This window comes from Amblyomma americanum, chromosome 9, assembly GCF_052857255.1.
Source record: "Amblyomma americanum isolate KBUSLIRL-KWMA chromosome 9, ASM5285725v1, whole genome shotgun sequence".
Taxonomy (NCBI): domain Eukaryota; kingdom Metazoa; phylum Arthropoda; class Arachnida; order Ixodida; family Ixodidae; genus Amblyomma; species Amblyomma americanum.
The window spans coordinates 135,808,821-135,821,522 of record NC_135505.1 but is presented as its reverse complement, the minus strand read 5'-3'; the positions used below and the strand labels follow the sequence as shown (position 1 = coordinate 135,821,522).

General features: G+C 46.5%; 1 protein-coding gene across 3 annotated transcripts; it reads right to left on the bottom strand.

The window, feature by feature from the left end:
• Positions 1-2,643: 2,643 nt before the first annotated feature.
• LOC144104479 (juvenile hormone acid O-methyltransferase-like) lies at positions 2,644-9,231 on the bottom strand. 3 transcript variants are annotated; one of them, XM_077637521.1, is made up of 4 exons: positions 9,047-9,231; positions 7,263-7,822; positions 4,748-4,904; positions 2,644-2,808 (listed from the first exon to the last, which is right to left on the bottom strand). In XM_077637521.1, the coding sequence occupies exons 2-4, from the start codon at positions 7,818-7,820 to the stop codon at positions 2,645-2,647; spliced, it is 879 nt and encodes a 292-aa protein (XP_077493647.1). In that variant the 5' UTR covers positions 7,821-7,822; positions 9,047-9,231; the 3' UTR covers position 2,644. The 3 variants fall into 3 exon arrangements, with proteins under 3 accessions (XP_077493647.1, XP_077493648.1, XP_077493646.1); XM_077637522.1 differs by having other exon boundaries at positions 9,094-9,217; XM_077637520.1 differs by having other exon boundaries at positions 9,084-9,216.
• Between the last annotated feature and the right edge of the window lie 3,471 nt (positions 9,232-12,702).

The window sequence follows — 12,702 nt, the reverse complement described above, 5'->3', positions numbered from 1 at the left end:
GCTGGATTTCCTGCTGGAAAGTCTAGAAATAAATCTTGAGTATGTATTTCACAACCAGGCTAATTATGACTGCCCGTTATTGGAACTGCCATGCGGGACCTTCAGAATTTGCCTTTCATCTTTCGTTTCCTAGTTAAAGTTTAATCCACCAAGCAAGTTCGCATTGTGAGACACTATTGAGCCAGACACGGGAGCATGCTTATGTCGCCTCTCCCGCACGGGGTAGTAATTAATCTCGGAAGATCATTTCTGAGCTATTTTCACGCTTTTTTAGACTTTCACCTTCCAAAAAATATTGATAAAAATCAAGTAAACTAAGATGCTGGACGAGGGAACAGTGGATGCTTTATGATCCTCAATACAGCAAAACAGCATTGCATCGATGCTCATGTAACACGGAACTAATTCGCTGCACATCGAAAAAGTCATGGTGCAAAAATAAAAATATTGGCTTCCTGTGATCCAGCTGAACATCGATCAGCATGGTACACCGGAAAGCAGATGTGCTCATAGAAGGTGATTCTGAGAATGCGCACGCGAGTTTGTTTCCGTGTGTGTGTGTGTGCGCGTGCGTGCGTGTGTGCGTGTGCGTGCGTGTGTGTGTGTGTGCGTGCGCTGCGTGTGCGCGTGCGTGCGTGCGTGTGTGTGTGTGTGTGTGTGCGCGCGCGTGTGTGTGTGTGTTTGTGCGCGTGTGTGTGTTTGTGTGCGTGTGTGCGTGTCTGTGTGCGTGCGTGCGCTGCGTGTGCGCGTGCATGTGCGTGCGCGCGTGTGTGTGTGTGTGCGTGTGTGTGCGCGTGTGTGTATGTGTGCGTGTGCGCGTGTGTGTGTGCGTGTACGTGTGTGCGTGTGCGTGTGCGTGTGCGTGTTTGTGTTTGTGTTTGTGTTTGTGTTTGTGTGTGTGTGTGTGTGTGTGTGTGTGTGTGTGTGTGTGTGTGTGTGTGTGTGTGTGTGTGTGTGTGTGTGTGTGTGGCGAGTTCGTCAGCAGTTACGCTGCCATCGGGAATTGCTTGATATGCATATTTGTATGGCAATGGCAATTGAGGAAGGAAAGAACGCCCTGGAGACAAACAGCACCAAAATAACATAATAATACTGGGGTGCAGGATTAATCGAAAGAGCTCATTGCAGGCCGGGCTGTAAATGTCCTCACGAAAGCTGCCGCGCAGCGCTTCAATACAAGCTTACCTCATACAGTTAGCAATTTATACTGTTTTATGAGTAGAAGTTAAACCCCTTTAAGGCAGTAGCATATGCAAATGTCGTTGCTGCATTCAAATTTCCGTTTACTTTCTGCTCGCATATAGCCGCGCCCGACGCGCGTTTCAAGCAGTTTGGGAGCTTCATGTGCGTGCCGATCGCTGTTGCCAGCACAAGGTGGAACCTTCGCGGTACTCTAAAATTATCCAGTGACTCCAGCCGTGCGGTGCGGAAGCATGTACCGGCGCTCTTATACTACACGTAGCGACCGGAACCAGACGGACTGACTACTGCGGGAGCGACGCGACAGCTTTAGATAGGTTCTTTATCCTTTTATATGTTGACAGTTAAGTGCATTGTCATTTGGCCTAGTTAGGTTGGATGCAGGCTAGAGAGCAGAATTCAGTTCATTGTCCTAGCGTAGACAAAATTTGTATTTTTCGACCGGTTACGTGCACTGGAGGGGTTGCTTTGCCTGCATGCTTTCGAAAGCGCATGTATTTTCGCACGGTGCAGCCAAATTTTGTCGAGCCACAGCGGCGAGGGTAAACGCGTATTCGAAATTCTAAAAACGGATATGGCTATTTACTAGCGACTTTCTACAAATCATTAACGGCAACTAGGAGCCTAAATCTACTAGTTAAGAAGTTTAAAAATTAGTTGACAAGCTTACTACTTGAAACGATTCACCAGTTTTCTGGTGTCCGCCAACATTGCTAATACTATGCCGCAAAAGCCATATTTTTACCCAAAAAAGCACATTTTTGAAATGTTTTGAAAGAGTTGTTGAAACGCGGTAAGGTGCTTCTCCGCGATACCTGACAAGTATCTTTGAAGTCCCTTATAATAAGAGTTGGTAACGTAATATTGTGCAGAGTTGTGGCATCACGAGTGATCATGATATCAACGGTGGATGCATATGAGACCTTGGTATGCTCCTTGTCAGGCAGACTAGCTATTATCTCAAGCAGTCCTCGCACTTTATGCATATACAGAAGCTAGCGTATGCTGTAGTGTATATTAGTGTGTATATGTATAGTAGTGTATATTAGTGTGCTTTTGCAGGGCTGAAGTCTCTACCATTCAGTTTCCGACATTCTAAAGTTTTTAGGCATGACAACGAGTTTCGATGTCCTTGACTAACGGAGCGAATCCCCCGTGTAGGTTGCAACTTGTAAGTCAGTGACATTAGACAAGTTTCTCTCCTGACTTTTTTAGCTGTGGCTGTCTCATTTGACGTTTGTTGTCTCTAAATTTTCATATTTAAATGACTGGGTGTTGATGTCCCCTGCTCTTGCGTTGGAGGGAATCGTATTTTGAAGCAGATTGCTTGAGAAATATGCTTGTCTGCCTAGGGTTAGCTGTGCTAACCTCCTCATAAGCCTGCTAGGTTTTCCCGTTCTAGAAATATTGTTGCTTGTCTGTATCTTTTGTGACAGTGCTGCGTTTATTGCTTTGGTTTTATTGCGTGCACCAAGTAAAGAGACGGGCGTGCAGAGTACACGTTTTGATTGGTCCACTTCAGTACCTCCTGCGTGACGTCATGTCTGAGAGCTTCTTTTTCATCCGGAGTTGCCAAAGCGAGGGCAGGATTCAAAGACAACTGCATGTCTAAAAGGATAAAAACACAATGAGGAATTTGAAGTTCAAATCAAGGACAGGATTACTAATAAATTCAGGGAGAGGCAACCGCCAGCATGTTTATTTACGAAATGGGGGCCAATGAATCCACATCTCATGCTACACGAGATGATTGTCGTGTTGATAAAGCTTTTGTTTTTTGCATAATACGTGGCTTGAGACAGCGAAGGCAACAACTACGCATTATCCTGTTCATATAAATGTATTGTACGACCTGCGCCTGGTATATTTATGCATATTAGTGTAAGGTATGCACTGGATGCGCCTCATTAAGAAAATATAATTAGTGAATTCAGTTTTTTCAGTGAAACATGTTTCTTTCGGATTTTTGGCGTACTTCCTATTCTACACAAAAGTTAGTTTAAACACAGTTTCTACGACCATGACCGCTTCTCTAAAAAATGTACCGCTAAAGACACTGTACCGAAACAGGCGAGCGTCTTAAACTATTTTCAGAGAGATTTCTTCAGTCGGTTTTTGTAAACTAAAAGCTTCCATTAGCGACTGCCGCCCAAGGCGTGGCTTCATTTCACGGTAAGTGAGAATGTATCCGTTAAAACCGAGTTCAAAAATAAACTTTCCGGACTACCATCACTGGCACGCCAGCACCTGGTGCTACACTCGTCAAGCGTTTCTCACTTTACTTGAACGCTACTATTGATTCTAACTCGCACCTTTGATGCTGATATAATGTGCTAAACACCAACGCCTGTGGTGCTAGTCGATAATATAAAGAAAAAAAAATCTACAACATTTAGCACTCCGCAGTGGCAACTACGTGACAACTGTAGCTCTAGCCCCCCCCCTCATCTTTTCTGGAGGATTTCCACTTCCAAGCTCTCTATGTATATCATGAGCCCGAAATGCTCTGCTTCCATAGCGGTCCTTTCTTGGCCCAAAGAAAAATTCCGACTTTCGCTCGCCTGGTTAAAATTTTCGTCGACCAGAATGTGCGGCGGGAGCTTTTAGTTGCGACAAGTGACGGAGAAAACAATTAACGCTGTTCGTTTCGCATGAAGTCGTTCACAAAGCCACCATAGTCAAAGACACGCAGTCTATATATACTTCGTGGCTGCCGAACCGTCGCGGCAATCTCACTTTATAATTACATAAGATGTGATCGGATGCGGTGTCGCCAGTTTGGCCGCCAGCTCTCGATGTTTAAGGTAAAATACGTTTTGACTGTTTTCCTACAGCATCTTTCGTTTCATCAGCCGAAATGGCTCAGTGGTTACGATGTCTGGCTGAGCTGGAGCCCGCAAATTCGATGCTAGCTTGAGGAGAATCCTGTATATGCCCGTCTTCTGTGGCGTTAAGCGCTCAAACAAGTGGAAATTTATTCAAACCCATCCATCACGGCATGCGTCGTAGCCCACTGTGTATATTGATGAGCACACAAACAGGCACGCCGAAATTATTTGAGTTCTCTTTTTTCTGTTCGTTTACTCTACTTGTGCTTACATAGAGCAATATCATCATCATCATCATCAGCCTGACCACACCCACTGCAGGGCAAAGGCCTCTCCCATGTCTCTCCAATTAACCCTGTCCTTTGCCAGCTGCATCCACCCTTTGCCTGCAAACTTCTTAACCTCATCCTCCGACCTAACCTTCTGCCGCCCCCTGCTACGCTTACCTTCTCTTGGAATCCAATATACCCTTACCAAAACTTCTTCAGGCAGTCTATAGAGTTTCTATAGACAAATTATATGCACTAGTTTACAGCAACTGAAAATCCTATAGACAGTATATAAAAAATATATAGATTTATGTTCATACACCTTAGGCTTTTTCTATAGACAATCTATAAACTGTGATTAGACCAAAGGAAATATCTATAGGAAGTTAGTCTAGTCTGTCCGAATTCTATAGAAAGTCTATAGAGCATTTTTATGATGGGCATACTCACCAATGTACGCTTCAGGCTTGCTGAAGTCCGGTCGCACGAAGAGAAGCTCACACGTACTGGGCTCCAAACCAGCAGCTCTCAAAGCTTCCTGAACATAGGATATTCGAGCCTTGTCGTCTTCCAGGTCCTGACTCTTCGGCACAAAACCTTCGAACAGCTGAATCGAGAAAATAGAGAAAGATTTCAGAATAATTTCTCTTCAAAAAGAGTTGACCACCATATATGTTGAAGGGTCTGTCCTATGATACAGGCACTCATTTGTTGCTAATTCAAAAGTATATCCCTGGCAGATGCTTTAACAGTGCCGCGCGACCGTCAACCGGTTGGCATATCAGTGCTTTATTAAGGCGCTAGGCGGTTAAGGAGCTTAGATTAAGTGTGTGTGCCCTATGCTTCCTTTAGCGCGAGTGCCGTTCGCTAGGGGAACACGAAAGAACAGCACAGCAGCAAAACAGCACACGGAAAAAGCAGCATGGTTACAAAATAGCGCAAGGAAAAACAGCACAGCGACAAAACAGTACTCGAAAAAAACAGCATGATTACAAACTACCACAAGTGAAAAATAGTACACGTCAAAACAGCACGCCGGAGAAAAGAGCACGGTGACAAAACGGCACACGAAAAAAAAACAGGCTCTTTCCAGAGTATGACACGAAAAGCAGTGAACGACTGAGTGCGCAACAGTATGATATCGTGTCCCGCATGTTACAACCCTTTATTATGCGGTGAAATGCATGCCCTGAAGATTTTTCACAACCACCCTGCTGTTCTCTATAGGGAACCTGCGTTGCCAAGGTGACACTGCAATTGTTCCATTCGATGACTCAAAACTGTTTTTGTCCGCCGCTTGGGCCGCTTCAAACGCGAGAACACATTCTGCGCGATTAGATACCTGCGTTTGGCTGACAGCATTCGCTGCCTAGCTCCTCTCGGCGTAGCCCAGATAGCTGACGCACGGCACGTGCGCCTTCGACAGAGCGCGGAGGCTCACGCCAATAAGCGCCTGAAGGTGGCGCGGAAAAGTACTAAGAGTACTAGCCAAAACTGCTTGCTCTTCTCGCTAGGCAGTGTGTTATGGCGCTGCAATCGGCACCGCAAACTTAGCGCAAGTTCTCCTGCCTGGCTTTTTGTTAGTGGCTGTCAAAAAGGAAGCAGACTCGAGGCTCCGCATTGTAGCACTTATTGTCCTCAGCCGTCGAATAGTAGATATATGTGGATGGATGCGTTGGTATCACACGCGCCAGAAATAATATAAAAATATTATTTCTTAGCAAAAAAACTGTCCAAAGACACGTGTACACAAGGTGATATCAGCGCGCTAATGAAAATCATGAAACGAAAAACGCAGTTTTTTTTTTTAGTCACATGGGATTCCTTTCCGGCTTCGTGCATCTTTGTTCGTTGCTTTAAGGTGCGTGCACTAAAGCTGAATGACTAAAAAGAAAAAAGAAACAGGCCACATGCGCCCGAGCCCTCATTTCAAGCAGGAAGCAGGAAACCGAGTGGGTACAGGTGCTGAGTTGTGCTAGTTAGAAGAGTTGAGCATATATGACACTCGTGCTGGGGAAAACACTGTGAAGCCCCGCTTATCCCTCTGTTTTCGATGATTTCGCCTCTGCTTCCACTGATAAGACGTTGACATGCCGATCAGCCGGCGATTGAACAAGTTAAGAAAGCCGCGTGTACAAGTGTGCACACATATGCCCAAAGTCTTTGCTACAATCTGCCCCCTCACCAATAATGAAACTTTCCCACCTAGCGGTAAGCCGAAGCGGTGCCTCATGGTTATGGTGCTCAGCTTTTGGTCCGAAACACGCGCGTTCGATCCCGGCCGCGGCGGTCGTATTTCGATGGAGGCGAAATGCTATAGAGGCTCGTGTACAGTTCGCTGTTAGCGCACGTCACAGAATCCTACTTTGAGGGGCATCAGCAATGTCGTTATTGAGTTGTATCCGACTGTAGCCCGTTATACCCAGTGTCACAGGCGGTAACCCTTTTTCTTAAATTTTCTTCTTAGTGATAAAATAATCTTTGTAGCACAGTGTTAGCTCGTTGTGCCAACCGGCGACGCGGGCTGGTAGGCAGTTTTATATTTATTTTGTAGCGATAGCTACATTACGGTAGCATTTCGAGCTTTGTTGATTGCTCAGGTGGTGCGGAGCAGCTGCCGGTGGCGCGGCGAGGTGGCTGATCACGTGGTTCGTCACGTGACCAAGTTCCGCTCAGCCAGCTGTAGCTATCGCGTCACTCCAGTTTTAACCAGAGCTCAACCACCACCAATTTTTTTGCCCTTTCTAACATATGTAGCACAGTGTTGTGGGCAACATTGTTTTTATTTCTTTTTAACATGCAACTACTTTATGTAGGGCAGCGTTCGCCAGCTCGCATTTATGTTTTCAAGCAGTTGGCCTCCGATATGAAGGGGCTTGCTTTGGCATCCTTAGTACCTTTATTGATACCACTGGGCCGCATCACTGCGTTCCATCGGAAGTAAGAAACAAAACAAAACGCTCACCTTTGAGAACTTCTTCCAGCGTTCAAGCTGTGCCATCTTCCTCCAAAGCATCCTCGTAGGTGACCATGCAGGGAATGCCAGGAGACATTCTCCCGAAGGAGCCAGCAACGCGGACACATTCTTCAAAGCCTCCGCAAGGTCCTTGACCCAGTTGAGGCAAAAAAATGAGTAAACTCGGTCGAACTGGCCGTACCTCTCAACGAATAGGGACACGTCCCCACCAACGTTCAGGAAATCGTACTCGATGCTGGAATGCGTGCTGTTCTGGCGCGCGTAGGAAAGCATTTCCTCCGAGGCGTCCACCGCTACTAGTCTTCGGCAAGGAGGGCACCTCGGAAGGAGCCAGTCGCGGGTGAAGTCGCCCGTGCCACAACCGATGTCCAGGAATTGTTGGTCTTCAGTAGGCTTCGGGGTGAATGCCATCTCGAGCAAGTCCAGTACCTTGAGGTTCAACTCCCGCTGCCTGTCGTCGTTGCTGGCATACAGCTGCGAGTTGTACTTTGGATTCTTCGGTGTCCCGTTCTCCATATTTGACTCTGCGGTTATTCCAGGCGGCATCACTGAAGCGTGGAGAAACAAAGAAAAAACTCTTCCTGAATTTTAATGCTCTTGTGAGGTAGGAGAAATTATGTTAATACAAGCTGCCGGTAATGTATTCATCACGAAACTGGAATTTGGTGGCTCAGTGGTTAGGGTGCTCGACTACTGATCCGGACGGAGTTCCCAGGTTCGAACCCGACCGCGGCGGCTGCGTTTTCATGGAGGCAAAACGCCAAGGCGCCCGTGTGCTGTGCGATGTCAGTGCACGTTAAAGATCCCCAGGTGGTCGAAATTATTCCGGAGCCCTCCACTACGGCACCTTTCTTCCTTTGTTCTTTCACTCCCTCCTTTATCCCTTCCCTTAAGGCGCGGCTCAGGTGTCCGCCGATATGTGAGAGATACTGCGCCATTTACTTTCCCCCAAAACCAAATATTATTATTATTAGTGTTGAGAAGCGAAAACTGAAGGTACAGATGTCCAAAGAACAATGTGTCAAGAGGCTCTGAAGCTTCAGTACCGGCAGTCAGCCCAACTGCTGTCCAACTCGTGTCTGAAGCATCCTGCCTGCAATAGCATGAATGTGACGTCATCATCATAGTTTTTTGCTCAAGAATATGTTAAAGATTTCTAAACTGTAGAGCGATGACCTCCTAAATAAAGATTGTAGACCATATGACAGTGAGGTATGCGGGGAACATTGGAATCAATCTTATTCAAAAATATAATTAATGCACTGGGTGTGCCGAGGAAAACTAACGCCTCGACATTCCTTTATGAATTCGCATTGTTGAATTACGAACACGATACACACAAAACCATCGCGTAAAATGCTTCCTATTTTATGCCACCATGACCTCCTGAATGTTATTTAGATTTCCTGTCTTTGACATTTATTTTTCTTGGTCACTTCATCGCTTAACTTAGCCCTATGTGTATAAGCTCGTCACTTTTCGGCTTTCCCGGAATAGCCCGGTGGCTACTATTTTATGATCTCGTTGAAGTAACCACACCAAAATCCATTATTGTCGAGCCTGGCTATGTTACAGATGCACCATAATTGCACTAAGGCTTAAAAAGAGCGAATAAGGAGGAATATTTTGCAGAATGAAATTTTCCATTGCGCAATAACTTCTTTCTAAGAGAGCTGGTACATCTCGATCTTGTAGATCGAGATGTACCACGTTGGTATAGAGGTACGCTAACCAAGAAGCAAGGAAAAAGATGGAAGCCCCTCATTCTATACCTCTGCGGCGGTATTCCAGTGTCCGTTATTCCAGTACCTCCTTTTACCTTGTGCCACGGAAAGTATGAAGGCTTATAGCCGAAGTTTGCAGCCAGGGCTTGAGGTGCGACGTGTACAGAGCTCTGCAGGGGAGTGGAGGTGCAGCATAACCCCGGAGTCAGGTTCTTTATACCTCCTACCCACGCTTCCAAGGTCGCCCCGCGTGCCGAAACGTGCATCTGAGCACTTCCTTTCTCACCTATCATTTGCTGCGACAACATCGCAAGCCGGACATCCTGTGGCAGAGCTCTAAATCCCGCAGAAAATTTGGGACGGTTAATTTGAAGTTCACAACCGTCAAGGAAATTTCACTGCGCGTATGTCATGCCGATCTGAAATGCAGTGACAAGGGGAATGATAAACATCCCCGAAGCAGGAAGCCAAAACAGGTTTCCCAGTATTTTTTTGTTTTCGACTGAAGAGACCTCTGCACGAGGTGGCACGTGGCGATGGTATACAGACGTGTTTTTTTCCGTTATTTTTATCTTTATCGTATCACGCGGTGCGCGATTATAGTCTGCCACTTCCGGTCGTCCTCGCACATGTACCAGTTTCCCGCGCGAAGCCGCATTTCGATTTACCACAATCTTGGCGAAATAACAAAATATGTAAACGGTCCAAGGTGCCCTGTCGCATATTTCCGGTGTCCTCAAAATGCGACATTACTGCGTTCACATGCGCTGCATGTCACCATGCCTTTAGCGCGCTGCTTAGGAGCCTCCAAGCGAGTAGGGGTCACTGACGATGCGTTGCTTCCACCGATGGTCAGCCGCTTCAAAACCGTTACAAGGTATACACGGCTCTCATGGGGCGACGGGGCTTGCTCGCATTTCTATGTCACACTAAGTGCCCATATACTATAATTGTAGTACATATATAGTGTATACTACCTTGTACTATATACTATATGCTGTCGTTGTAACTTGTTACTTATCTCCTCGCAGCCCTTTTGTAATGCCCCAATCGAAAGGCCTTTAATAAGGGTGATCAAATTATGATGATGATAATCATACTGTACTGACAGTGCAGCGCTGAGGGCGCTAGCTGCCGTAGGGTGAGGGCGCTAGCTGCCACTGCGATCCTGACAATAAACTCCGTGGTTGTGCACTGTTCCTGATGCCCCGAGGGGCTTAGAATTTTCCCGTGTCCTCCTAAGCACATAACATTCCTAGGATCCACGCTAAACATGGAAAGCGGCCGCTGCACTGGCACTACGTCGAAACGAAGATGATGCCAAATATCTTTGCGCGTCAGAAGAAAGTAAAGGCCGCTGTACGATCACTTTTTTTTCCGCATGCGCACGCGTCGTTGCTACAGTGCGCAAGGGCCGAACAATGGAGCACACGAACGCTTCCGCCTCTGCGCACAAAGTTGCTCATCTTCAACCTTTTCCGCATGAGCGGATGGTCGCATCACGCTATTGGCTGCTGTCCCGTGACGTAGCAGCGCACCGGCGACAGGCAGCTCCTCCTCAGCAAGATGGCCGCCCAAGAAGCGTAGTGAAAAACCAGGCTTAGTAGGTGGTAGCTGTGCCGAGAAACACATAATTATTGGCCGCGTGTAACTATTACGAGTGTTGACAGTGACTTTGAGCTTCACTGTGTGCAACAGCGGCAAGCGGCAGTTTCCCCCGAGTTGTTTTGTCGCCGTCTCCACTGAGTTGACCGAGCGGGTACGCCAGACGTAACAGTGCCGGTGTCGCGAACTGCTTTTTTGGAACCGTTTGTGATAGTTACAAGTGTTCTTTATTCGCGCGAGGATCTTCACGAACAGCAGCGAGAAGCAGCTCCCCAGAGTGAATTTCCTGTGCATACAGCAAGCTTCACAGCTTAGTGGCCAGTTTCAGTGTAATGAAAGTGATTGCAGACGGAACGAGTGCTTTTGCGTTAGCCAGTGATATCGCCTGCAAGTATAATCACGTTTGAAAAGCTTACTAAGCACGCCTCGTTTTCCGAATGCTGAAATGAACTTAACGGCAGATCCTAGTTCGGGTGCACGCGTGTGCACTGAGTTTGATAACTGCCGTGAGTGCGACGTGACGAAATGAACTTCGAGCTCTGCAGCGAGTCGCATTCGTTGCAGCGGTTGCAGTGATCGCGAGCACAAGTCGTTGTGCTGCGGCGTATCCATCACCGATGTCGATCGTAGTTCGTGTGTACTGTGTTTAGACAACCGCCGTGAGTGCGACGAGACCATTCTGAAACTTGTGTTTTGCGTATGCGAAACGATTTCGGCTGCACGGCCGTTGAGCTATTTTCTGCCGGGACTACCGAAGCGTCGCCGGCATTTTGCGGCATTGTGCTCCATAAAGTGCAATTTACGACTATGAGTGGCCGGATTACGATGGTATGCCGGCGGGACTGTGAAATATGTGTGAAAACATCGGTGTGCATGGCAGCTCTAACATCTGGAGCGTCTTTTTTTTTATTTCCTGCCGGGCTATGGAGGCCTATATCTGCAATAAAATTTGCACGACAAATTAAATGAATCCAATTTCCCCTGCATGTGATCGTGGTCTGAGCCAAATCAGTAGTGTTAAGTTTGGGCTGTAACACGTTATGATCAGATCACGAAGACTTATGTACGAACAAAAACCATTAGCGCAGCTTGTTCACCAGTGTTTCACAATGCACAAGTGTGTAGTATTTGCCGTCTAGTGCAGCTCTTTTTTTTCATGAGCATGACATTTTATCTGATGCAGAAAAAAGACCACAGGAGGTGCTTACGCTTCTCAAATCAAGCAACCCATATACAATTGTGCTGTGTTAATATGAACACTGATTCCGGATTAGAATTGTACATACAGAGTTTTCCATAATAGCGAATCATGATTAAAAATGAAAAGCATTTTCAATAAACTGCTGCGATTACAATTTATTTTTTGCTTAGCAGCGTCGAGTGAAGTTAGATTTTAGACAAATGCTTGCACTATTAAATGCATTATCGTGGTTGCCATGGCTATTGGTAAAATGCAGCGATCTTGAAGTGCTCCGTGAGCCATGACAATCGGGACAGAAACTGTACTCTGAATCAGCACCTGATCCCATATTCATTGTTGCATTCACTACACTGCTGTCGCCAGGTGCTCAACAACTCGGGTTTATTGATGTGAACAGTTGTTACTAGTGCTTCTTAGGTAAGCAGTACCAGCTTGCGTGAAACGTTCTCGCAGCCTTTAGAAGCATATGTCATCAATGCACATGCATCTGCAGTGTTCATTTACCTGCGACTACCTGCAATGAACATTATTTGCCTGCCGGGTGAAGGCGATGGTGGAAATTTGAGAATGTATCAGTCAGAGATGTAGAATGCTTCCTAGATTTCCTTCGCCTTCTTTGTATTTGCTGCATTTCTAAATTTGTTTGCTTGAATGTAGATGCTTGTTTGCACCATCCACAATGCTCACCTGTAGGCTTCTGTGGGCACACATCTGTTCACATTTGTCGTATGGCTGTGGCAGGGCCATATTTGTGTATATTGCCAAAACCACCTTAACAAGGTTTATTTTGATTTTTCAAAATGTGCTATGCGCTGCTGCACTGTGGTTGGCCCTGCAATGCTGACGTGCCGTTTCTGAAAGTCGTACAGCGCCGGTGCAGCCATCGACCTTTCGAGGC

Bases quoted from the DNA above. Each gene is read 5' to 3' on its own strand.
- LOC144104479 (XM_077637521.1), bottom strand. From the start codon at position 7,820: ATGCCGCCTGGAATAACCGCAGAGTCAAATATGGAGAACGGGACACCG. The intron at 4,905-7,262 runs GTGAGCGTTTTG...TTCTCGATTCAG, and splicing joins GCTGGAAGAAGTTCTCAAAG to CTGTTCGAAGGTTTTGTGCC. The intron at 2,809-4,747 runs GTGAGTATGCCC...TTATCCTTTTAG, and splicing joins CAAGCCTGAAGCGTACATTG to ACATGCAGTTGTCTTTGAAT.